The sequence below is a fragment of the Blennius ocellaris genome (genome assembly GCF_963422515.1).
Source record: "Blennius ocellaris genome assembly, chromosome: 10".
In the NCBI taxonomy this organism is placed as follows: Eukaryota; Metazoa; Chordata; class Actinopteri; order Blenniiformes; family Blenniidae; genus Blennius; species Blennius ocellaris.
This window is the reverse complement of record NC_137659.1, coordinates 4,841,065-4,867,836: the sequence shown is the minus strand read 5'-3', so window position 1 is coordinate 4,867,836 and position 26,772 is coordinate 4,841,065. Positions and strand designations below refer to the sequence as shown.

Genomic DNA, 26,772 nt, shown 5'->3' with positions numbered 1-26,772 from the left:
CGGCCGTGTTTAACTTCATCGGCACACAAGGCTAACCACAGTTTTACCTTGTGTAATACTTTTAGTTGTGCCAGTGTTTCTCCTTCTAAACTCACTAGGTATGAAAACTTTTAGACCCACGTGCACAAAAGATGCGTCAATTTTGTTTCAGAAAAGTTTCACGTTTTGAAAATTTCTGTTTAGTGCCAGAAACAATGAAAACATAGTTTGCATGTTGGGGCAGTAGAGGGGGCTATTTCTGAAATAAAAACCCTACACACCTGCAGAGAACACGCTATAAAATAAATGGCATTCGTATGGGCATTGTTATTGACCATCTACTGAGCATGTGCAGTAGCAAGGCTTTTTGAAAAAGTTGCATTTTACCTCCGTTTCCACGGAGACGGCACGTTCTCGGAAAGTTTCACCTTGGGAGCCACTGCAAAAGTTTTCCTTTTTCACTTGTAAACGAGTAATCGGAGCCTGTGGCGACCTGGTATAGAAAAAAAATCTATGGAATTCGACATTTAAAAGAAATGTGCGAAGGTTTTTCCCTTCTACATCAAATGTGGGTTTTAGCTAAACATAAAATAAAAGATTGATCCTTTCAGGCCTCATCAACACTTCAGTCCTTGGACACATTGAAGACGAGAGACGACAAGAGGGGCAGAAAACAAAAACGAGACATGCTGCTCAAAACACGTAATGCCCTGGATTTTTTTATTTCATTTTGTGACAAATCAAGAGGATTCTTAATCTTTTCGTGTGTGTGTGTGTGTGTGTGTGTGGTGTCTACAAAAACAAAACAAGAAGTCATGAATCACCTGGGCCATGGGAATGGGCATTGGGATTGTGGTACAGACAAAGAAAAACTACAAGTAGTCTTGTTCAGTACCAAACTCTTCACAGAAGAGATTTTTTTAAGTTTTTTTTTTTTTTTCCCAAATGAAGGCACCCGATAACTTGTTCATGGCCTTTCAGCCTTCTGGAGTTTTTTCATAGACAAAAACGATTTCATCTTTTAAATTTTACAGGTTTTTTTTTTTTATTATTATTCCTCTTTGTCATTATTATATTAGAAGCTGGAATGATAACAAATGTCAGTTACTGCATTTTATTTAAAAACTCCCTTATAGGTTCTTTTTTTTTATTTTAATCAACAAGTAACAAAAGAATGATGTCTTTCGTGCGGATATTTAAAAACAAACACAATTAGGCGATACAAAAATATTTATTTTTTAAAAAATGATAAGGATTAGGGGGAGGGGGGGGGTCGGGGATTATTTTTGAGAGAAATCAAAAAGAAAATAGGCCGTCTGATACAAACCAGTGACCGAAATCATAGAAAAGCAGCATCAATCAGTTAAAAAAAAAAAAAAAAAAAAATCATATAGTGCTTGGATAAGTCAAAAGCAGCTTGTGGGAAAGTCTTCATCCCCATTGTTTTGTTACTTGTCTCAGGAATATTATCTGTATGGAAGAGCCGAGTGGAGACTGATTGACCCACTGACAACAAACCTCCCATCGTTCGCACACGCATGTCTCCATGGATTCAACACGACACCGGGGAACATCGCAGAGAGAACGCTGTTCTCCCGGCCATGTTCTCCAAAACTCAAGAGGAAGTTTAAGCTAACACTGACTACAGCACGGGGGAGGGGGGGGGCACAGTGTAGTGTAAAAAAAAAAGAAAGACCAATTATATAAAAAAAAAAAAAAATACATGTATGGGGAGGTTAAAAAAAAAAAATTGTAAACACGGCACAATAAATAGATCAAACAGCAGGTTCTGCACCATGCATGTGAGGACATACATCTCTGGGTGGTACACCTTTCAAACCTCATACTCGCACCAGTTGCAGTTTGTCGTTTTCTCTTTTTAATTTTGAGCTTTTTTTTTCTTTTAATATCTCGAGTGCAAAACATCACAAATGAACAATTCTGTATTCAAGTAATGTTATATACAAGAATGGGTGGGGAAGGGGTGGTGGTGGTAGTGAGTGTGTGTGTGGGGTATTACAAATATGCAGTACTGTACATATATTTGCCATATTAAGAATTTACAGACGATCTCTTATTAACAGTAACAAATGGGGAGGGGGGGGGGGGGGGGGGGGAGGGGGAATTGTACGAGACGAGCATTGCAATTAAGTCCCAAAACAGTTGCCATGGAGACCCAACCTTGCCATGCGGACTCCGCCACCACTTGCATTCACGACTAACAAATGATGCATAGCACCTAAATCAAAATATAAAAAACAAACAAACAAACAAAAAACAAAGAAAAGAAAAGAAAAGAGGGAAAGGAGTCGCGCTTCCTCCCGGCGTGAACGAAAGGCTACGTAACCTCCATGGCCACTGTGTTCTCTGATAGGCTGTTAAGTGCTGGCTTGTCTTGTTCGTGATTCTCCCTGGGGGCAGAAAACAAACGACAGGCGGTCAGACGAGCCGGCGGCGACGGGCGGACGTGTCGTGGATGGAGTGGAAACTTTTCAAACACATGTGGTTCTTTAGAATGTGAAAAAAAGTGTACACTTCAGATTTTATGAACTATCATAATTGTAACACATATGAATTTTACTTTGAATAAAACTTGTAAAAGGAACAACCCTCTGGAGGCACTTTTACACACTTTTTCATTTCGTCCTACTCCTTTACAGACGCATACATGTGTACATTAGTTAAAGACGTGTTTACAAGTGGGCGCTCACCTCGGTACGATGCCCAGCGGCGAGGCCGAGGCCGTAGTGACCTTGGGTTTCTGACAGTTGGCGGTTGCGGTGTGGGCGAGCTTTAAGGCGGATGTCGACATGGTGCTGCTCAGCGTCCGCGGGGCGTGGATGCGCTTGCTGGCGGGGACACCCAGACGGAGGCTGTTGTTGTTGCCCAGCAGGACCTGAGTGGCGGCGCTGTTCGCGTTGGCGGCATTGGCCGGGTGGGCTGTGCCATTGTTGTTACTGGTGGCGGAACTCGTGGTGGTGCAGGGGTGAAGCTGTGCAGGGGTCGGGGCGGCAGCGGCGGGGGAGGGGGATGCTGTGCTCGAGAGGTGCAAGCCCTTGTAGACACCTGGAGTCGGGGAAAGGGCGGCGGGCGGGTGAAAGGTGATCGGGGGTGGGGTTGGACATTCGGGAAGGATTTCATTAGAAACGTCACTAAACTTGCACACCAAACAAAACTTTACTTGTTCGTGATTTTATCTAAACGATATCCCTGGCGCCGTTTCCGTATAAAACTTCCTTCCTGACAGTTTTCTGTTAAAAAGCCGACGTCGTCGTGTCATGTGGCCGCTGCAGGTTGTGTTTTGGCAGCATCGTTGCCGTTATCTGCTCGACAATCCATCAGGAGCTTTACAAGTTTACAGTAATTACTTTGCTCTCATTGTTTGCTTTGTCTGCTCCATCTCATTGTGTTGCACCACTCGGTTTGAAAAAAAAAAAAAAGTGGGGGGACTTGAAACCTTGAGTGTTTTGTGTGTTTTCTAAATGGCGCCAGAGGCCTTTTTGTTTGGCGGTTTGCGCGCGGAGGCGTCGTACCTGAGGGGGAGAGGACGCCGTTGACTCCGCTTCCCAGGGCGAGCTCCTCCTTGGATTTTAGAGCCAGCAGTTGGTCGGCGGTGACGAGGGCCGAGGCGGCGAACTGAGCGCCGGCCTGGTCTAACGTGTTCGCCAGGCCCTGCTGGGAGAGACGCTTTGGGTCAAAACAAACACACCAGTTTGCCTGGGTTATTTCAGTGTGTGTGTGTGTGTGTGTGTGTGCTGACCTGTGTGCTGTTGGCAGTGGCGGTGCTGTTGGCTTGCTGTTGCAGCTGGATCTGCTCCAGCTGGTGTTTCTGCATCAGGGCCAGCTCCTCCTGATGCTGCTGGTACTGTTCGGCTGTGAAAGCTGGGAGGGAGAGACCACCGCGTTACACACACACTTTCAGCACATTCGATCAGAAAAATCAGCTTCAGCGTTACACCCTTACTTCAGCCTCAACTGTATACAACTATTTAAGTTATTAGATCTTTTCCCATCAAAAGCATCTAATCAGCACTAGATGCCATTTTATTTCCATACAAACTGGTGTGAAAGACAGATGTGCTTAAAATCAACACAGAAATCACTGTGTTAAAAAAAATTCCCAAAACTATCAACGTGTCGATCGTGTCTGCGTGACGAGTTCCTTTTGCTAAGTAACAACCGGCTGCACCTGCTTCAAATTGAGCAACTCTGGACAGTTCCACTGAATCATCAGCACTTTAAACTCCACAAACAGGAAGTGATCCATTATTCCTTCACATTTCCCTCCTGACCCCGAAAATGCGTTTCGCAGTTTTGCCTCAAGTACTTTCTAGAATGAAAAGGGGGGGGGGGGGGAAGAAATGCTTTAAGCAGCAACCGCTATGATCAACTTTCATTGATGCTTTGTTTTCCGACAGTGGTCATCAGTTAAACACAGATCACGATCCCCCTCCCCCGCTCCGCTTTGTTTCAATAAGGTGAAGTTATTTCCCAGGCGTCAGTCTTCCCTCGACAACAGAGTCCAGCAAATGGTATATTCAGCCTTGGAAGACTTTGCAGATGTTTCTACTTCCCTCATACACTGAAGGACACAAACGGCAACATCCAGATTAGTTCCTCTGGTTTGTTCAGTCGGTCATACAGACGACTTGTCCTCTGCCAGTTTTCTATTGATCAAGTTCTTTTTCACATATTTCAAAAGCACATTGATTTTATTTAATCAATAAAATCAGATTAGACAGTTATTGAAAATCATTGTGGAATGCAAATAAAATCAAAATGAAAACATGTTTATTTACATTAGATTTTCTGAAAGTTTCATGGAGCTGCTACAGATGAGCTGAAGAGCCGCAGATTGCAGACTGGCCTACGCACTGCTTGTGGGACGGAGCTCGCTGTGTGTCGTCACACACTCTGGCGCACTGTTAATAAGTGCATCAGTCACACTTTAATCATATTTAGCATGTAGCATCAGCGTGAGCCCCGAAACTCTTTAGCATGTGACATGGCTCCGCCCTACTGGATCCACTGACCAGTTAGAATAATGACAAACATGTTTATTCTGCTGGTCTAAAGATCACTGGCAATTAGGTTGCCAGTGTCGTATGAACTCGCTCTCTCCCTTTTGATATTTTAGCAGAACATGATCTACAGACAGCTTTATGTTGGTCATTCTCACTCTTAAAACGCCGAGATTACCCAGTCTCTTTTCTACCTGCTGTGACGTTGCTGACTGATTACATCACGCAATACTCTCCGGGTTGTATCGGGGGCTCTTTTACCAGTACTCCGTACAGCATCTGCTCTGATAGTGGCATTGGTATTGGTGCATCTCTACCACAAACCCATCCAAAACAGCTTGTGTTAAGTAGGAGACATGTGGCCCAGAACTTATCCCCAGAGTGAGTTTGAGCCACTCACCAGCGATGGGTGTGGGTGCGGGGAGCACCCTCCCGGGGCGCTGGCAGCCGAAGGGCTGTCCTCCGGCCGAGGAGACGCAGGCGGGGCGCTTCAGGCCTCGGCTCAGCCTCCTGAACAAAGGGTGGGCATTGTCCAGCTCGTGTAGTGGTAGTGTCCGTGGTCTGAAGTGCCGCCATCGGCACGACTTTATATTCAACAGTATCTGACTGAGGTCCGTGGAAGAGGGTGTGGCGGGGGAGGAGGGAGACGCGTTGAGGGAACTTCTGTCCGAGGTATTTGTTTCTGAGGTACTGGAAAACTTGACGGTGGCCGGTGAGCATGAAGTAGCTGGAGGAGGAGGTGGTGGCGGCGGAGGTGGTGGAGGAGGAGCGGGTGAGGAGGGAAGAGGCAAGTCGAGCATTTCTGAATCCAGTCCATGGAAAAAGTTGTCATAGTCCGTGTATGCCCTGTCCAGCAACACCCTGGAGGAGGAAGAGGAGGGCACACAATCATTATTCTGAATCTTAATCACGCAACAAAAATGTTTAACTTTTCAGGGTATTTTTTCATTCCGATCAGCCAATAACTGCTGAGGTTTTTTTTTTTTTTTATTACATCCAAATGTTCAGCTTCCTTCATTTAATTCATGTTATTAATTCATGGATTTGCACCTTGTAGCAAATCTCTACCCACCATTGGTGTGCTGCATAAAACCCTTTAAATGTACGAGTTATGTATAGACTATAATAACAGAATTGTCCCTTTGGTGGGAAATAAAGCTTATTCTGAGCCACTGGCTTCCCGGGTGCCTGCCACAGTCTATATTTATCCAGTCAATCTAATCACTCTTCAAAATAAACAAAAGGTCCACCGACCTGCCGCCTCGTCCCACACGCCGCCGGGCCATGCCCATGCACCGCCTGGGCACAGTGAGCGTAGTGAGACTGTAGCGAAAGCGACTTTCTGCCAAACCGCCGTCCCAGGGACCGCACCACTTCCAGCTACCCACCCGATCCTGACGAGCCTGGAAACGGCCGGGACAGAAAACATCAACAACGAGCAAGCACAAATCTGACATCTGTGCATGTGCCTCGGTGTCAACATATAAAAGGAAGTGGATGGTTTTAAAGACAGTATAAACAAAGTCATACAACAGTCAGCTATACGTCTTGACTATTTAATGTGTTGCGGTAAACTTTCATATTGAAAATTATAAAAAGTAAACCTTTATTTAACAGTGAAAATGGTTTCTCTGCACCACTTTGGCTTTCCAAGCAGTGATCTGCAATAGCTGCTGCAGGAGCTGCACGTTTTAGGAAGTGAACCTCTACAAGCGTTCGTGGCAGAGTGTGAACATGTGATAAAGTGAGTGGACAGGGTGTGTGTTCCTTACAGAATAGTACTGGCAGCCTGCCTTCCTGCGAAAGGCGTAGGCACCGTCTGGGTCGTTCTCCTCCTCTGCTTCCGAAGAGCCAGAGTGCAGCTGTGAACAAAAAGAGGTCACAGGTGGATGTTAGGAGCTGGGCGACGGGGCTGAAACTTGTTTCTGCGTCGCTTTAGTGATTCTGAGCAGATTCAGCAGCACGGCGAGCAAAGTGCTGACAGATCCTATCGTCTGTAAAATCACTCTGCCAATTAAAGTGGAGAAAAGGTGAGAGGAGGAGCAGTGCGGCAGGAGACTGCAATAAACTGCTTCCAGAATGTGTAGTGTGCTTTGTACAAAGACATTAAATTCCTATAGCTGTTGCGGGGGGTGGAGGCCGTACGCAGCCATGGGAATACATTCTGCAAATACAAGCTACATTTTGTATGCCATGGCTAAACTGGGGGCCCATTTTTCATTGTAGCGTGTAATTATAGCAGCACAACTTTCATCCTCGAACAGAAGCACTTTTAATATCCTCCGTTATTCAAAAGCCTCACCAGTTCAGCAGTTTCTATTAACCTGGTGGTCAGTGAGCCTTATCAGGACACGATGGCTGCCACTCGGTGAAAAAGATTAATTCCAGAACGATGCATGCTGCTAATATTTAACAAAAGACCCGACATGTAACATTAAACACAGGCAGAGCGGTCATCTGCTTGACGAGTGGTAGGGTTGTTTTTTTTTAAAGTACCTGGGAGAAGGGCTCGTCATCCGAGCTGGGGAAGTCGTACTGGTTCAGGTCTTTAGCGTTGAAGACAGCAGGGCCTGGATGGTGGGGGGCCCCTGACGACAGAGGCAGCACCTTCTGTTTCTTCTCATACTTCCTCTTCTGCCTGGGAACCTCGGCCTTCTCGGGCTGTGGAGAGAGAGGACAAACACTAAGAAACTAACAACAACCTCCGTTGATATTCTGCCAACCAAGGACACAACGTGCGCACTGCTCGTCCGAAAATATTTACATTGGCCTCATTTTCACTTCAGTTTCTAGCATTTTGAGCAGGTCAATGCTTGAAAATGTGTGTGTGTGTGGTGGCTGAAATGCTGACATGCAAATTCATCTGAACAAATGTTTCCCATGACGCTTCTCAGACTGAAAACCTCAGTACCATTAGCTTTGTCGTCACAGATTCACAGAGTCAGAGTAAGAGAACCGCACCTTGGCCTTGTAGTCTTTGAGGTCCATGTGGTCCTGGTGTCGGTACTGGTTGGTAAGCGGGACCAAGGGGATGATCTGTGGCCTCACCAGGGCCCGCTCAGCCAGAACCTCGGCCATCACCTCACCGCCAAAGTCTGACATGACGTTCCTACAAAATGAAACAATCAAGAGTCAGCAAACCGCTCGTTGGATATTTTTTTTTTTGTATGGTAGTTCTGGAAACGGGAGGTTTACCTCTTCTCGAAGATCTCCAGTGTGAGGTGGAGCAGCTCCCGTTTGCTCTTCTCCCTCCTCTTGATCATCTCCAGGATGGTGACTGCTCGGCTCAGATCCCGGCGAAGCTTCAGCATCTTTTCGTAGGACGCCTCGTCATTCTTGCGGTTCTGAGAGTTTAAGAGGAATGTACAATATATCATCAAAAAGCATTGGAAAATGAGGTTTGTGCCATGAGAATGTGAGCAGCTGGAAAACGGGTACAGAAAAACACCGGAAACAAACTGTTTATGAGATAAAGAGATTTCCATCGAGATGATTCCCTCAAACCACCACATGGTGGCAGATAGATCCTTTACAAGACAGGTAAGAGGAAACCTTCTCAAGGAGTGCAATATCACATAGATATGAGTAAAGTTTTAACTTTTATGGAGTTTAAGTTGGTACTTTGGTTTTGCATGATAATCCATACACAAGCAAAGATTAAAAGACCCCAAATAATTCAAGAGTTTCCACTACACCAGTCACAATTACAGCTTTTGAAACACATTAGATGTCACCCGAGGGCTCAAATTCACCTGCCAGTAACCTCGGTTCTTAAAAGCTGACAACATGCTGCTTCACTGGTACAACAGATTTTACCAGCCCTGTCATGACCGTAAATCATAAACTACCATGGCTGACTTATGTCCAGGAAATTTCGCAAAATGGGAGATCATGTAAAATAAATTCTATCCATAATTATGCTCTGAATGTAGAAAAAGGATCCAAATTAAAGGGAACTGATTCCTGACAAAGTTCTTCTATCATGTAAAAACTGTTTCAGTGTGGAACATGTGCTTAAAGCATTTCCCAGCACATTATACTGTGTGTATATGTTGTGTGTGATAAATGAAGGACATGACAATATAACAGACAGGATTCCTCAGAGTACCGACCTTCCTTGTCTGCATCTTCTCGGTGCGTCGCCGGAAGGCCACGTACGGGTCACTGGTGCTGGAGCCGTCTCGTTTCTCCTGCTTGACGTTGGGTATGAGAGAGTTGGCTTTACTGTTTTTCCTCTTGCGGCTCCAGTAGTCGAACACCTCCTTGATGAGCTCGTCATCCTCTTTTAGCAGTAGTTTGGCCTCGGGAAGACTCACAAGCTGCGACATTAAGATGGGAGGAACATTTTTGAGAATACAAAACAATGGGAGGGATGAAAACTTTTTTTTTGCTCGCAAGGTGAGAGATATTGCGTGTTCAGTGTGGCTGACCTGCTGTCCGCTGCCTTTCTCCAGCCGGTCAATCATCTCCTCAAACTGTAGGAAGCTGATCTCCATCTTCTTTTTCAGCTTGAGCACAAAGGCCTCGTCATCCGAGTCCAGGTCGTAGTCTGGCTGCTCCGTGTCCAAGCTGAAAGCTGCGGGTAAAAGTCAAAATTCTGCTAAATTGGCTTTGTAATGAAGGAAGACAACATGACACAGCAGTGAGCCAGTTACTAGCCAAGATCACTTCACGCAAGTGCTTCACAATTGCTTTGAAATGGCAAACGCTGACCTCACATGAACCCCAACGGGTAGCTGCAGCAAAAAAAATAATAAATCACTTTCATCCGTGAAGTCAAAGCAGAAATGAGATTTGTATCACTCAAAACAACTGCCATGAAACTCACCATACAATACACCAGAGATGCATTAAACAAGAATGTTAAGGTTCCACGAAAATAAATAGTTTCTTCGAGATTTTGTGGCGCTCACACTGGATTGTGTAAAACGATGAAACGGACCATTATTGGCTTTTTCTTTAACTTTTCACTGAAAGCCAACATGTAAACCATGTTTCTTTTCCAACATGGCCACACTGTTTTTACTAGATATAAAGCAGATGTTAAGAATTTTTCTCCTGTGAGAAAATAAGACCAGTGTGAGCCTTATTTACACACAAGGCCGTAACCAAGGAAAACAGCTCTGATCAACAAGAACCGACAGCCGTAGTCCATCTGTGACAGAACTGAGAAGCTGCGTACTCAACCTGGATGGGGGCAGGAATGCACAAAACTATAGAAACCAACCACGCTTCAATGAGAGATGCAGACAAAACAGAGCAGATATCCAACAGTTTCAGTCTGCGTCCCACAGTGAATAACTCACTAGTAAAAAGGTTCACACCAAATCCTCTGTGGCGACGTGAGAATGATAGTAATCAATGAAAAGTCAGGGTTTTATCCAAGGTGCCAGTCAGTACTGGCCAAGATACAACACCTGCAGCAGTTCATTCCTGTATCACACACGGCACTTGATTAACTCCAGGCGAACAAGAAGCAAATCAGAAGAAAAGACCAGTAAGCTGACGTTGTACAAGAGGGTTTATCATGTCACTGGAAAGTAGAGCGACCTGGACACCGACTGAACACTACGGCTTGTTTTGTCATAATTTCCAGTCCCATTAACTGAAACTGTGCTGAATCCAAGACCTTATTTTCATGACAACGTTTCAGACCAGAACGCATCGTTTTTGGAATTTGTTTGAGAAAAGTTTAGCATTTCCACTGCAACGTTTTTAAAATCCTGTTTACACAGAAAGGGCAGCAACGCTGAAAAGCTACGTCGTTAGCATGCCAGGCCATGAGTTTGCACCACACGCAGAGAACAACACACTGTAAACATTAATAATGATGAACACGTGGACATTCGCATGGACAGACAACCAGGTTTGAGTGCCAAAACTGTGACTCAACTACAAAGGGTTAATCACCCTAACATATTGCAGAATAACTCGTTACAATGGCCGTGGCGAGTATGTGCAGGTACAGTGTTTCAGAAAAGTGGCTTCATTTCGCTGTTTGCACAGACCCGGGGCGTTTGAGAAATTCCATCCTGGGAGCAGTTTTCTTAAAGTCATGTTCCCGCACCACTGCCATGTAAACAGGCAGCCAAAACACAAAGGTTGTGTTTTCACTTGAAAACGTCGCCGAAAAAACCCTGATGGAAAAACCCTGATGAACATGTAAAAGCTTTGAATAGAATAACGTCTGATGTGAATATGTCCCGACCCAACGCTGTCCTCGTGTTTTCCCCTTCGCAGCTTGTCTGAGGCCTCGGAGTTAAGACAAGACAGTCGCGTCCAACTACGCCAAGATAATTTAAATCAACACGGCTGCTCTAAAACATAGTCAGCTGCATTTATGGTTTAATTTAGCGGTGGTGGTGTCTTGTAGAAAGGACAGCCACGTCTCGGTGAAATCAAATTAAGTGATCTGTAATCAAGCGTGCTCAGCGACTGTATGTATAATTACTGAACAAACAACGCATGGGGCAAAGTGTTCATTGCTCCAGTTTCCAAAGCCAAAACTCTGTTCAGATTTAATTAAAGCAAATCACTTTCATCTTGAGATGCCTATTCAATGTGTCAGATGGGATGCACGGCTATTGACAGGAGTAAACAGCAGCTTGCTTGCCATCAGGTTTTACATCCACTATTCAGCATCTTTGGGGGCACACACAATGAGTGTGGATTGGACTTTTTAAAAGTATTTTCTGTCACAAAGTAAATCAAACACTGAACTTTTAAGTGATGAAAACAATGTAAAGTGCACTCCCTTTCTACATGTTTCAAACCCTGAAATTAGTCTGGCAGCACTACGGCAACACAGAGCATTTGTCATTTCATTTCCACTGATGGCAGGGTGCAACAAATTGCTTTTCCTCGAAGATAAACAGTGGAAACCACTTGTAAAACCGATGGGGCGACTGAACTGAGCAATCCAGACAACGCATTTCCTTTGTCATTGCGATAACTCAAATATAAAAGCACATAAGCAGGCACCCTGTACAGTCAATAGGATAGTGGCTGTCGGAAACTAAAGCAAAGCTGATGAGTCACTGGGAGGGTGAGTTTTATAGCCCACCAACATGGCACCTTGCTCCTGTACCCAGGAAACCTCTTCATAAACCTGTTCATTTTTAATGCAGCGAGTCACTTCAGGTCAGACTTCCTTTGCGTCACTGACTTCCTCAGAAAAGCTTTCCACGCAGCCTTCTGGGCCTGGACGCGAGCCAGAAAGATAACACAGGCCAAGAGCAACAGTTGATGCAAGACGTTCTGCCCCACAACAACTCCCAGGGGTCACTTTCAGGGTAATTGAACAGATGATGAAAGCCATTAGAAGGCCTGCTACGTCGCAAACACTTACGCTGTATGTGAATTAGCTGCTTTGGCATCTTGTAGTCCCCGGGGTAGAGGGAGTCATAGTAGGTGATGTTGCTCTCCGCCTCGGGGACCGGGATGACCATGTTGTCCCGCTTCTCACCGTAGACCTGCTGCGCCGAGATGGCCCGCTGGAGATGGTGTTCCTGCAAAGACACGGTGGCAGCGGTGAGACGAGCAAGCTCCGGAAGCAAATTAACCAAACGCAACAAGGAGGTGTTCTGCTTAAAACCATCGGGCCCATGCGAGAGGAGCAGGCAAGACAGAGCTGGTGTGGTCTGATAAACGTGCAAACCGCAATGAACGGTAAAAGAAGAAACCGTCAAAATATACCAAGCGCAAAAACAAACAAAAAAAAAATAAATCCCAACCTTGCAAGTTAAAACCAATTAAAACCGGGTGTTTCCTACAGGATAGAATTTTTGGCATTTCGACCAATAAGAAAATTAAGTGCAGTTTGAAGGTAAAGGTATCATCTTGGTGCTCTGGCAGGAAGAGCAGCTTTGCTAAAAGTCACATCATACCCATGTTGCTACATAAAGTAAAGACTCTTTAGACTACATTCTCAATATACCCAAGTTTGTAAAAAAAACCAACCAAAAACTATAAATACTGCAGTAATAAAATAGTCTCAATTTGCAAGTCAACATGCACCCATTGTGACAGATTCAATCACCTCTCATATTGAAATTGACAAGCGTGAGAATAGCCTCAAATACTTACAATATTTAGCATTCAGTCCTGCGTCAAAGTTTAGAAAATATAACATTTAGTAGTATTTTTGACTAGCTGTATAGAACTTCACTATTCTCACCAACTAATTCTCCACTTTGAAAATTGCAAGTTACAACTCAAATCGACAATTTGTATTCAAACCTTTTGATTTGTATTTTTGTAGCCAAAAGGTTTCTCATTACAGAAGAAACTTTACTTGCTATCGAGCATAACCGAAGAGACGTAATAAGACCTTCTGTACCACCTACGCATTGAAGGTATATGCTCACTTATGGCCACTCTGAAATACTTGGCATAAGTTCAAAACAGGAATCTTGTGAGGACATCTGAAGGCAGCCCGTCTGTCCTGGAGTTGCCACTATTTCAGTGTCAGAAAAACAAGTGCTCACTGAACAGCGTGTGGATTGAAACCAAACTGCCATCCAATCTGTCTCGTCACAGGAGCAGGAAGGGAAACTTGACGCCGCTTCCACCACCTAGCATTTGTCATTGAGCCTGATCTACCTGCCCTCCAGTGTGTCAAGTGTGCCGATGGTGAGGAGAGCCAGAGTAGAGGCAGACAGTCTGACCGACTGTGGGTCTGAACAGTCCCAGTCGGTGGAAGCCTCTACCCCGATCTGGGCACCGAGCCACCGCCAGGCAGTCTGTCAACAAGGCAGCATGCTGCCGGCCTCGTTGCGGCAGCTCTCTGGAGGGAAGGTGTGTGTGTTTATTGTTTTCCCTGCGGCTGTCGGGGAGGGGCGAGGGAGATGGCGGCAGCTCGATGGGAGAGTAGAAAGGGTGGGTGAATGAATGAGTCAGAAAGGAAACGAGTACCTCAGTGTGACGCTGCCAGAGTGCGACTGGTCTGCTGTGAAAACAAAACGACTATTTTTGCTGCCAAAATGGTGACGGTGAGTCTGTCACCATTACGGAGATGGTTCCGGAGAGCCTCATTCAAATTCAGCTGCACAGTTCACCAACTATAAACTTCTTACAGGTATCCACAAAGTAGTATGTGACGTTCTACTGCCTGCATCCCTACTATTCTACGATGAGACGACTTGAGTCAACGTGGCAAATCAACATTTTTGATAAACCACTACACTGGTCGTATTTCACAAAACCGTTTATTTAACAGATTTGACCTGTATAACAATACCTCAGGAAGAAATGAAGGTGGTCAGTGATCCAAAGTGTTTCATGAATGCGAGTCATGAACAGGACCCTTTTTAAGATGACAAAAAGGTGTCTTCCGTGACTTGAATTGCAGTATTTTAATTGATGCAAATTCAATCGAGGATATAAAAGACCCACCCTGTTTAATTGTATTCTACATCTGAGACCTTGTGGCAGTTTCGAGGACCCAGAATTGATCGGTCATTTTCTGGATTTCGTATGAAGTTAGTCTGTTTGCATGGATGAACTGCCTTCTACAAGGTTTTTTTTTTTTTTTTACACTGAGCTGCTTCACTGGAAACTTCTCGATATTCCCGACTTGCCATCTTGCGACAAGTAATCCTGCTTTTCCAAGAACGTGACACCATTCTAAAACAGGACTTCCCAACACGGGAGGTAAATTGAAAGCAGGCTTCTTAACTTGTACCAATCTCACAGCTACTGGGCATCATAAATATGGTTACATTTAGCATGAATCACATGTAACAGCTCATACATCAATGTTTTGTGGAGAGCGTTTCGTCATCTGGCCGACCCTTTTCACAAGCAGCTGCACAGCAATGCACCACCCTGGTTCTTCTAATCAGCCTCTTCTTTGGAAAGAGACACTCAGAATGATTGCATGGCTTTAACTGCTAATTCCACATGCTTTATGACTACAGAACTTGGGGCTAAATGTACAGAACAACCATTCCTCTCCATTTATTGCACATCTTGCCTTATGTAATCTCCTACAATGACTAAGAAACAGCTTTAACATAAAGACAATTGCTGCACTTCAATCTTTGCCATCGCTGAAGTGCAACTTCTGAACGATAAACAAGTTTTCTGGTGGTGAGGACACTCCTAAGACACACTAAACATGGCATTACTACTCTAATGCTTGGCTTAAAGTACATTTTGTCTTAATGTAAACTGCCCCTGGCTCCACATAACCGATTCAGCCCAGTGAAAGCAGCGTTTTCTTCAGGCAAAGTGCTCCGCTTCTCTTAAAAGATATACTGATGAAAATACCCCAACAAAACAGCAAACTAATCAATTGTTCCATTTCCAACCTGGGAGCTTCTCAACTTCCAATTGCTGCAGCACTTTTCAAACAGGATGCCTGACAACTTGGCCAAGACCTTGAAGAAGCAATGTTTCACTGAGCACAGCGAACACTGCTCAACACACCAGCCAGATCATACAAATCACCAAATCTTGATAAGGGTAGTCCGTTCTATTCAACATGCAAATCAGTTACCACATAAAGTCTGCACCACAACAGAGGAAAACTTGAAATTCAAAAAGGTTATTATGGCACTGCTTTACCAGTATGGCCTATTCAAGAAGAAGTTTTTGTATGTGGCCCCTAAACTACCCATGTTGTAATGACATAAACGTTGAGAAAGTTATCTTGACAACGTCTGACTGCCATTACACCATGTGTTTTGCGGTCATCTAACACTTTCCCTGCAATGTACTAAATCTATTTTATTATGTCCCAGAGCACTTTATTCATCGACACCATTTGGACTTTTAGGACCTACGGTTTCATACATGCAGCCTGTTGCACCCGAGGCGGTACTGTTTTACATTTATTGCGCCATGTGGTGCTGCGATCTGTTGTGAGGATGTGGCGACTCCCTCCATGCGAAGGTAGTGGGGACGAGAACTTCAGCTCAGTGCTTTCCCCCGAAAGCGCCTGCACGCACAGCAGAAGCCGCAACACGTTCAACCCCGTCCGCGGCGCCCGCGCCAACGTCTGCACGCTTACATAACCTTCCACTTCCCCCAAGTCCCACTGAAGCGCCCCCCCCCCAGACAGATGCCTCAACGTCCTTCGACCGCTTCCAATGGAGGGATATGTGGGACATTTTATGAAACCAAATGGCCTTGAGCAAAAATGTGCCTCCTGCCAGACCTAATCAAGCCATGTGTTTGTTTACTTTCCCGGCCGCAGACGGAGGTGAAGAGTAAGAATACAAAGCATTAGTCCGTGCCCCCACATAGTCCAGATATAGCCCTCTAAAATGACCGCATCGATCACTGTCAGGTCCGCCGAGGCAGCCGAAGCCTCCACCTTCTCCCAGTCTCGTCTGACAGCTACTGTCCCAGACACTGTAAATGCCACTTAGCGTGATGGACAGCCGCAAGGGGGATTGTCTGGCGGGTATGTCGGAGGGATGCATGAGTGAGCGAGGAGGATAGTTTTTAATCACATAGCATGACATGGTAGAAAACGGAATACACAATGTTTTTGTCCGCTAGTTGTTAAAGATAGCAGAAGATGAGACCCTTAAAGGGGGCCATATTATGCAAAATTCACTTTTTAATGGTTTAGCAAAAGTAACACACGTCCCCATTACAAGACGTAAAAACAACTTCCAAAGGTTTTAAAAAATTATGAAAAGGCGAGTCGGCTATCGGGATCCCAAATGTAATTCTTATGCATAAACAAGTAGCGCAGACGCTCTTCACATCACCACATTAATAAAGCTTGCATCCATGACAACACACCGCCTGTGCGTCCCAGAAAAACGGCGGGGAAAACAGCTGACAGAGACAGCTTTCAGTTTCACGGCGTGTTGGCTGCGAAGACTTTGTGGACAGGTGACGTGCCCCACTTTCCCCTCCGACGAGGTCACACGGTGAGAAACTGGTGTCCAGCCAAGAGTTTGTGTCTGTGTGCGAGCGGAGGAACTGGGTCTGGCAGCGACACAAACACAACAGATGCCTGCGGAGTCCCACTGGGGCCGCAGACGCTGACCTTGCGCTCACCCCACCGTAAACACAAGACAAAGTGTCCGGACCAAAACAAACAAGCTGCACGTGCCGAATGGGAAGAGAGGGAATTTTGGAGATGTCAGATATTTGGGCTGAGCCACGCTGCTTGGAAATTACAAAACCTCTGGACGGAGATGGACGGAGTGAATACTGCGCTCACTTGGGAGTTGAAACCTCCTCTGTGGTTCGAGGGAAGGTGCTCACGGTTAAAAGCTTTCTATTAGTCGATAGCCAGGAAGTGGCGGGACACCACACGTTCCACCCTGCAGGCCACTTATCTACGAAGTCTGTGGTCAGCGTGGTCGAGGTTTGCAGCAAGCGGAATAATTCCTCAAAAGTCTGGTTCAATTTCAGCTTAGTGGGTCAAGTATATTTCCAGAAATGTCAGACACAATATATCCTGTGTGGATCAATGAGTCAATCAGTGCACTGGTGGAGGAAAAACAAAGATTCATAACATCTCCAGTCTGACACAGAAAACTCATTGGCACGCAGCAGGCCTTAGCCCACCTCTTATGATAATATGGCAGTTACATAACCGGTGCTCCAGCTGAGAAGAGCCCAGACATTGAAGCGACAGCAACCCCCCCTCCTCCTCCTCCTCCCCTTTTCCTTCATGCCGCCCTGATCTCCTCCGGAGCGCCACGTGCCGCTGGTCTGCCAGCCTGCTGTGCCATCTGACACACTGAACCCCTGACACCCAGCGTGGAGGAAACACTCACCTAAAGAAACCCAGCATTACAAACCTCCAATGGATCACTTTCAGAGCACAATTTTGGCTGTACAAGCTTCGCTTTTAAAGAAATGGGGGTGCAGACCAGCTTACAATCATGCTGCTGTGCTGCCCAGACTATCAACATCACCTAGTGGGATGCACAAGAAGAAAGCAGTGCTTATTTATCCACAGTCGGGGCCAATAGTAAAGCATCGCTTTCTCCAGGAACACAGAGTTTAGGGGATGTCAACTCTGCAAATTAAAAGTTTTACACCTTGGAAAATGCATATAATATGAAAAAGATTCCTGTGAAGGCACCAGAACATACTGTGAGAAACGAGTCCAGGCTGATCACAAGAAAATGACACATTAATAAGGTTCATACAACACAAGTAAACAAGAGGCTCTGCAGCAGCACAAGAACCAAATCCAACTGCACGAATGCAGCCGCTTGCAGAAGTGTGCACAACTAAATCTGCACAATAAACCCATGCAGCAACACAAACGGTGCCCCGGTGAAGACAGTTTAATGGGACCCGGTGTTGACATGCCTGCAGGAGGCTCGGATGCCACATAACCTGGAACCACGGGCTCCCCCTTGCCCCGGTCTCCCGCTACTACGCCAACAGCAGGCCCGTCCCGACACACCACACAAAATGTCGGCGCAGCCCGGGTCACATGACTCCTTTGTACTCACAAAATCACCTCACGCACAAATATGCCGACCAAACTCGGCAAATCGACCTAATAACGCCTCCGCGGCGGCCCGCTGGCCCCGCACCGTGCCCCCGGGTCCGGCGAGGGACGTTTGCGGCACGAATTCGTCGCGTTTCTCTTCAGAAAAATCCGCCGCCATTTTGTGGAAGGCTTGCGCAGAAAAAAAAAAGAGAGGGACGCCTCAGATCGTGTAAAAATGAAACAAATTCAAAACGGTTAAAGCATACCGATTCCTCTTCTTTCTCCATCCCCGTAGGCATCTGCGGCACGGCCCGGTTAATTGATGCATATTCGTGTAGGTCGGGTAAATCCTCACAACGGAAGACGGGTAGTGGCTTGGAAGCGTCCAGCGCCCGTGCCCGAAACGACAATTTACTCATTTTTCACAACTCGAGATGCAATATAAATCTATCCGATCTCCTAATATTCGCCACGGTGCCGAGTGGAGCTTTCATTGATGTTTCTGTGCGGTTAGTCTCTGTTCTAACGTTCGAGTGGCGCTAGCTTGTATGTAGGGCGTCGCCAGCGGAGCCGGGGGAAGGCCCGGATCTTGGTCGCTCTCTCTCGGACTGTTTTTTTCCGACGCTCCGCTCCCTACCGCTGGTTCAGTGCGCCATGGACAACATGGCGGACATTTAAAACTCTTTTGCTCGGTTTGGCTCGGAGCGGTCCAACCCCCAGCTCACGGACCGACCATTCCCACGCGGGCCCGGGCGCTTGCGCGTTGCGTGGGTGGGTGAGCGAGAGGGGAGGAGGAGGGGGGGAATCGCAAACTAACTCCACTCATACACATCAGTTATTCACACGCGATACAGAAATTGGCAGAAATTATATATATCGCATCCAAAATTTTAATGTAGAAATGCACAAACCTTAAAAATAAAAAAAAAGCACAATGAAACAATTGGAAATGTTTTAAAAGAGAAAAAGAAAATGGGGCATGATGGATACAAGACAAACTTTGGGAGGAATATAAAAATGAAGATGGCTAAAACGACACAATAAATTAAAAAAAAAGACAGTTTCAAACGACCTAAATTTTTTTATCACTTAATCTAATATTAATACAAATACCATAAACACCATAAACAATTACTCAAAGAAACAATTACAATTTGATGCAAGTGCAACACAAATAGTAAATTAATTTTAAAAAGGAGAAAATTGGTTTAAAAAATTACAATGCCTTAAAATACTTGGAATTTTTTTAAATTCAATAATTTAATGTTCTATATGAATATGTTTAGTTACAGAAAACCAAACTTAAATTACTCAAAGTGAAAATATTTCAACTCAAACAAATACAACTAAAATAGTAAAGTTTTTAAAGTGACCAAATGTATTTAAAAAAAAAAAAATTCCAAATTAAAAACAAAGAATGGGGCCATTGGATACAAACTACTTCAACTTCTTTTAATCAATAATTTAATTTAATATTTATACAAATAAACACTTAATGGAAATGCCACAAAAAATGTTAATTGATGAATTGAATGGGTGGATAAATGACACATCTAATCACCAATACTTTATCTAATATTTGTACATATCTATAATAAACGAAAACCTTTTCTGTAAAAGGAAAAACAAACTTTAAAAAATTACCAAAAAAGGGACAGGATCCAAATTTTTGGAAGCCACGAAAAAAGTAAATACAATTTTAAATGTTCGAGTGTAATGGGATATGAAGAAAACGCTGCCGTTTCAAACTGAGTTTTTAAATCGCGCCATATTTTAATGTCATGTTTGTACAAATATACACTGCCAGTCAAATGTTCAATTCATTCAATGTTATTTCTTTATTTTAATGACCGTTAACTTTGTAGATTCTAACTGAAAGCATCAAAACTATGAACGAACACATAGAATTATGTAGTAAACAAAAAGTGTGAAATAACCCAAAACAGTTTTTAGATTCTCCAAAGTAGTCACCCTCTGCTTCGATTTCCTCTGTGCCTCTAACCACTGATATAATCTCAAATATCACAAAGTTTGAATTTAAATCAAGGGGGAAAAGGCTGCCAGGTGAATAAATAAGTAATCAAACTGCACAAAAACTTTATTTTTCCGTTTCGTTTCACATCCGCATAACATTCATAGTTAGGATCTGAGTTTTATATTATTTAAAGTTGCTGAAGGCATATTATTGTATTGGTAACTTAACATGATCAGTCATTGTGAGTTTCCCTGAAAGCTCAGATGAGCAGGTCCCTTTAAATATTGTTGCCGCAAGGAATTGTGGGGCAGCATGACCTGATCTCCTTTGGGAAAGGATGCATCAGTGTTTCCTAGGCTAATGGAGGTTCTAAAGGAAGCACTGAACCACCTTTCCTTAGCTTATTGAGAATTCGAACATTGCTTATCATGGCCGCGACTTTTACACTTTTAGTTAAGGTTAAGGAAAAGTAGCTAGGAAAGGAGATAGGAGAGACTATTATGATGCACCCTAAGTGTTTGCAGCGCTGTCGACCTAGGAGGCCTACTTTGAGGAATGTGAAATATAAAACATGTTTTGAGTCATTTCACATTTTTGTTTACTACATAATTCCATATATGTTCATTCAGTTTAAATACAGTCAGTGAGAATCTACAATGTCAACAAAATAAAAAAAACATCGAATGAGAAGGCATGTCCAAATCTTTGATTGGTAGTGTATTTTGAGAGCAGTTTTTACATTTCCTAAAAAGGCCATTACAATGAAAGTATCACATTTGGTTAAAAATGTTAAAATCTCTAACAAATTAATATAATGTTTGGAAATTAGAATTCAAAATATTGACGAATGCTCAATTTGAAAAATCTCTGAATCTTTCTGAATTTTTCAATGCTTGTTTAGTTAGAAAAACATAAAACTGAGTTTTTATCTCGTTTAGATGCTAATGAAACACAAACTTTAAAATGGCTTTACACAGTCCAGAAAAGGACTTTACAAAAATCAAACTATAAAAATGCAATCATATATTTTTTCACTAAAAAAAGTGGGCGAAGAGAAAAGAAATAAATGGAATGTTTGAATATACAAAAGGAAAATCGTTAAATTAGCAGTGAAAAATACTTCAATCGCGAGGAAGAAAAAAAAAACCCACGAGAGAAAAATGAATAACAAATGGATGCAAGGTTATACATTAACACTACAATATAGAAATCCAATTAAAAAATGAGCCCATCTCTCTCCATGTAACAGAAATACCACTCTTTCCACATTCAACATCATATTTTATGACAAGTCAAAACATATGCATCCATTTAATTTAGCATCTACACACCATTTAAGTAATCACACTCATGAAAGATCATCTCTGTGGAGTTTTAAGGGGAATTTTTCTTTTCGCTTTTACACTCGTGATGGGGAGAAGAAAAAATTTAATTGACTTTAGTGGGATACCAGAGTTTATGTAGGATAGGATAACAGGATGGATGTTTACAAGTATTGGCAGACAAGAAGTCATCTTTGTAAAGTTCAATAAGAAATCTGATGAAAAAAGGTTCACGGTCACAGTTTGCCTTATTTAAATAAAACGCAACCTCAAACTACCCCAAAAAGGTTTTTCCACTGAAGCCACATCTCTTTTTCTGTCACAAAGATGTAAATTGTTGTGTTGCCTTCATCTAAAGACCAAAACCCTCCAACCAACTACACTGCAAACCTTCAACACCACAGAATCCTGCCAACCAAGCTGATGAAGACCCTCAGATCCTTTAAACCTCACACCAGGTATCCTTAATCAACCTTTCTTCTTCTTTTTTAATTCAATGAGTTAATCCAGGTGAGACCATGTGAACAATGCTGCCCTCTTCTGGTCGAACAGGGAAAGGATCAGGTCACAACATGCATGTTTTCATGCAGTAAAAAAAAAGTGCAATGCAGACAAGATTCAGCTCTCTTGGTGCCAAAGTTTGAACATGCCCTCTCCGCATGGGCTTGAGAAGTAGAAAGTGTTGCTCTGCGTTTGGCAAACCACACAACTACAGCCAAAGGAACTGAAAACCTTCAGTTAGCCAAAGGACACAAAGCGATATCTACTATGAGTAAAATACCTTACCTGTGGCTGATGAAGAGGATGATTGTAGTGTGTTTAGCCCGGGTCAATCCAAAGAAGCAAGGTTTGTCGCTTCATAATTAAATCCATTAATTTTCCCAGGAGGACCTGCAAGAAACACAGAAACCACAAGATGTTGAAACACAACTCAAGCGTATTCGGACAGACAAGACTTTTTGTCTCAAGGGTCAGGAAAAGATCGACTCGGAAGCTGAAACAACCACCTGATGGTGATTGTTGGCCCTCCAATGACCACACCTGGCCCACTGCAGGAATCCAAAGCGCTCAGGCACCAGTACCTCTGGTCAGTTGATGTGTTGTTTTTGAAAAATAAGAGTCTCAATAGACACGCTTATGTCATATTTCAACAACCCATTGGAAATTGTGTTGGATAACGCCTTAATTATTTGCAACCTATTTTGAGAAGTCATTTTGCAAGGAGGATCTTTAAATCACCAAAATGAGTTGATTTTTGCTTTCCCAAAGGGGAAATTTCGATTAGCTCGTCACAAATATCTTTCAGAGAGTCAAATATGTCAGCATGTTGACTTTCTTAGCTTCAAGAGTCAGTGTCGTAAGGCGAGTTGACTCTGGCACCGTTTTGGTCCACTTCAACCCAACTAGAATTCACTTCCTGTTTGTGCAGGTGTGAAAGCTGATCCACTCTGGTGCGCCCGGAGCGGAGCGAGTGAACTCTGGACCAGTTGGCCTACAGTCAGACCAAATACAGAAAGGAAACTGCAACCAGAGCGGGACGTCGCCGTTCCTCACGTTCATCTTTTGCCACTTCGCAATGGACCGCTCGCCATCTCATTCGCCACTTACACTGAATATATCATTTAAGTTTGACTGGAAGTACAAGCAAACCATAGAAACCCCACCCCCCCAAAAAAAAGAACTATCTTGGTGTGAAAACTCTCAAAACATTTTTGTCTCAGGACGATCTCACGACTTTGGAATTTCAAAATGCCTACTTATGAGATACTCGGAGGTAGTAACCGACAAGCATCTCATTAACCTCAGTTTTACTTTGGATGTTAGGATCGTCTAGGTCAGCATGCTCTTTGAAAAAAAAATTGGGATCAAGGTTGAGATTCAGCATTGCCCTCGAGAACTCAAATACTCTGTGTTGTCGCCTCATTACATGACGACCTCAATGACAATAGAAGCTGTAGTTTTATTCCTTATCAAGTTGCCTTGCGATTCCTCCGACTGCCACGCGATAGCCCTCAAAAAACTTTAGAATACAGCTGGAGATACTGCTGACCCGCGTGACTTTAAACTGTAACCTGCCAGCAAATTATATGGTATAGGACTATGAGTTTTGTTGTTCTATGTAGAGCCTTACTGTGGTTATAGCCAATATAGACCAAAATCTCATGGCTAAAATGGTATTTATGGAAAATTTGACTTCACGAAATAGCATTAGGTTTGATTAGTATTATATCCATACACATTCTGTACGGTTCCATCCCTACGAAGGCTGGAGGATCAGTTAAAAGACCCCAGCTGACTCAGGGCAATATGCCGGATCTATCTCATGGCAAACAGAGGTACAGTCGATCCAGGGATGATCTCGACATGAGGAACGGACGCTAACCACAAGATGGAGAATCATGGTGGTTATGGATGATGTGGCACACAAAACCAGTAGCTAAACAAATCATTTTGGGGAGTAAACCTGGTGAATTAGCATTGCGAGATGGTTTATATGATTAATAATACAAATGGCTCATTTAGACTTCTGTTTTTTTCATCCTAGTCCAGTACTGAGACTGTGTTTTAGCAGAATTGCAAGTAGGAATCCCTTTTAAGCGGTCTTTAGACGTGAAGGGTGATTTTCTTCTAAAAGAAGACTCAGCATGACGGCTAAAGTCATGTACCACATTCAGATAGTGACACATGTGCTGCAAGTCTTTCCTCTCAACCACAATCGACACATGGTTCAGAGAGGGGACAGATGATTATAGACAAAAGAGCTGACCATGTGATCACGATGAGTCGGTAAACATATCAGCCCTCCAGTTTTTAATGACCTTGACATGTATTCTAAAAATATGCCTGGAACCATCTCGACCTAAAACCAGTACTTTCATACCTCACATACTTGGAGCTCGCTCACAGAATGGCCATGTGGGTGGGGCTTGGCTCACAATAGCTGGAGAGTTCAGAGAATCATAGGGAGAAACCTAAAATCTTACAGTGATCTGCTTGAAAGGAAGAAGTGGTAGATCCCGAGTCATCTTTTATTAAGAATTACAACTACCATGAAGCAGCTGAAAAACAAAGTGGAGGTTTTCGACTGTTTTCTTCTGGGAGGGTATATCAACCTGGGGGGGGTTGAGTTTTAAGATGTAGACCTGTGCAGGACAGGGCCAAGCAGTTCCCTGAAAGACCACAGGAGCTGCTTGGCACTGTTTAGCCACACACCCTAAGCCCATGATCCTCCAATGTTATACACATTTCCAACCAAGATGATCAAAACCTCCACACAAGACAACACACAGGATTGCCTCATAGCCTCCCCTGGTCTCCTCACCTCCACCTTTCTCCTGATGGATGGCTCCCACCCACCCACCCCCTCTCTCTTTAAAATTCCCAGATCGGATTTCCGACATTCCAGGTTTCCCCCATTTAATGTAACAACTAGAGAATTAGGTTTTGGTTCTGGTCAAACATGGGCTCTGCTGGCCTGGATCCGTCGATGAAACAACGTGCTGGCTTGTTTTCTGACAAAAGTGATCGGAGAACTTGTGTATTTTTTTTTTTTTTTGTGCTGAATTGCATCCAGCTGACCAGCCAGGAATTTGATTGCGTGTATGAAATCATCTGATGCCAGGAAAGAAAAAGAAAAAGAAAAAAAAAAAAACACTAATCACGATGGGCCTCGACAATCGATTCAAGTTTAAAAATAAATTAAATAAAAAAATAAAATAAATCCCACTCACCGAGTCGAGCGTTGGACACGGGTCGGAGCTTCCAAAACAGATGGGGAACATTTGTGCAAGTCAGAAGTTAAAAACACGACAGACAACACGACGCAGCAGGAACGTTCCGCCGCCGCTTCGGGGTGAATTCACACCGACCGGCGAAGGCAGCGGAGCCCCGGCGGGAGGAAACGCTGTCCGGCCTCAAACAACGGATTTTTCTGGATGGAAACTCTTATTTCCCCGTCGATGTACAGCGGGGCTGAAACTAGAGGAGGTGGGGATCCAAAGTGCTACTGTCGGGGGTTAACAACTTTACTGTGAGACGCGCGCGCTGATTGGCCGCCGGCGCCCACCAATCACCTGTGGAGAGCGCCGCGCTCGTGGCGTCACGCTCCGCGAGGAGAGTGGGGGGGGGATGGAGCGCAAACGTGATTGGCTGAGGACGTCAACGGGGCCTGTCGCTCGTTTGCATATCGGACTGAAAGGTCACACTTTGGTGACATTTCGATGTTATTTATATACAAACAAATAATAATAATAATTTAAAAAAATCACCTGAATGCTGAATCAAATGAAAATTACTCTTGCTTTATTACATCTAAAATGGTCACATTTTGTTTATAGTTTACTACTGAATTTTGTTAACCATTTTACCTCTTATGCACCGTTTAGAATAGAATAGAATGCTTTTATTGTCATCATACAACTACAATGACATTAAAACACAACTCTTGTGGTGCCAAGTACAAGTGTAGGAACAAGACAAAAAGATTAGACTATGAATACAAAAGATAAATTCCTGCGTCTTTCATTTTAATCAACTTAAATTTGATATTTGCGAAAAAATTATTTGGTATAGTTATTGACTAAGTGAAATGTGCCTGAAAAGAGTGAAAAAAGAATTGAAGTATATCAAGTCATGTGTCAATGTAAATGTGAATTATGGGATAAACTAATTAATACATGAAATATGATTTGCGAGATGCACCTGTAGGTAGTCCGATCATAAAAATCAAGCTGGAATCCTTTCAAATTGACACAATAAGTACTAGATATTGGGAATCCAGCTTTATCACTGTTCGGCCTCCAAGTGTTCAACATAGGCTGGTTTGGCGTTTTGAAAATGAAGTCCGTTTCCACAGAAACAGTTGGTTTGAGCACTTTTGTCATGTCAACGGGCTCCTAAACCACAATGAAAGTTTCCCGTTTTCCCCTTGAAAACCTTGTAAAATGGGGCCTAAATTGCAAGTCTTCTAAGAAGGATGTTCTTCAACCTGAAAAGTGGAGATACGTAACTTGTTTCAAAAATATTGAAAAATCCACAAAAACAGAAATTACAAGAACACTT

At 43.7% G+C, this 26,772-nt stretch overlaps 1 protein-coding gene across 3 annotated transcripts; it reads right to left on the bottom strand.

Moving 5' to 3' along the window:
* Positions 1–685: 685 nt before the first annotated feature.
* Positions 686–25,659, bottom strand: LOC308135953 (enhancer of polycomb homolog 1-like). Of its 3 annotated transcripts, XM_080504128.1 has the most exons (15): positions 25,443–25,659; positions 22,498–22,602; positions 12,349–12,508; positions 9,431–9,576; positions 9,113–9,319; positions 8,196–8,344; positions 7,962–8,109; positions 7,497–7,661; positions 6,773–6,862; positions 6,255–6,403; positions 5,401–5,861; positions 3,740–3,861; positions 3,513–3,654; positions 2,691–3,045; positions 686–2,390 (listed from the first exon to the last, which is right to left on the bottom strand). In XM_080504128.1, the coding sequence occupies exons 3-15, from the start codon at positions 12,446–12,448 to the stop codon at positions 2,318–2,320; spliced, it is 2,307 nt and encodes a 768-aa protein (XP_080360254.1). In that variant the 5' UTR covers positions 12,449–12,508; positions 22,498–22,602; positions 25,443–25,659; the 3' UTR covers positions 686–2,317. The 3 variants fall into 3 exon arrangements, with proteins under 3 accessions (XP_080360254.1, XP_080360253.1, XP_080360252.1); XM_080504127.1 differs by lacking the exons at positions 22,498–22,602; positions 25,443–25,659 and adding an exon at positions 18,681–19,008; XM_080504126.1 differs by lacking the exons at positions 22,498–22,602; positions 25,443–25,659 and adding an exon at positions 18,681–18,848 and having other exon boundaries at positions 3,513–3,651.
* Between the last annotated feature and the right edge of the window lie 1,113 nt (positions 25,660–26,772).

Excerpts from the sequence above, each read along its gene's own strand:
- LOC308135953 (XM_080504127.1), bottom strand. The coding sequence starts at position 18,833 with ATGAGTAAATTGTCGTTTCGGGCACGGGCGCTGGACGCTTCCAAGCCA. Across the intron at positions 8,345-9,112 it reads AGAAGATGCAGACAAGGAAG|AACCGCAAGAATGACGAGGC; the intron begins GTCGGTACTCTG and ends TTAAACTCTCAG. Across the intron at positions 8,110-8,195 it reads CTGGAGATCTTCGAGAAGAG|GAACGTCATGTCAGACTTTG; the intron begins GTAAACCTCCCG and ends TTCATTTTGTAG.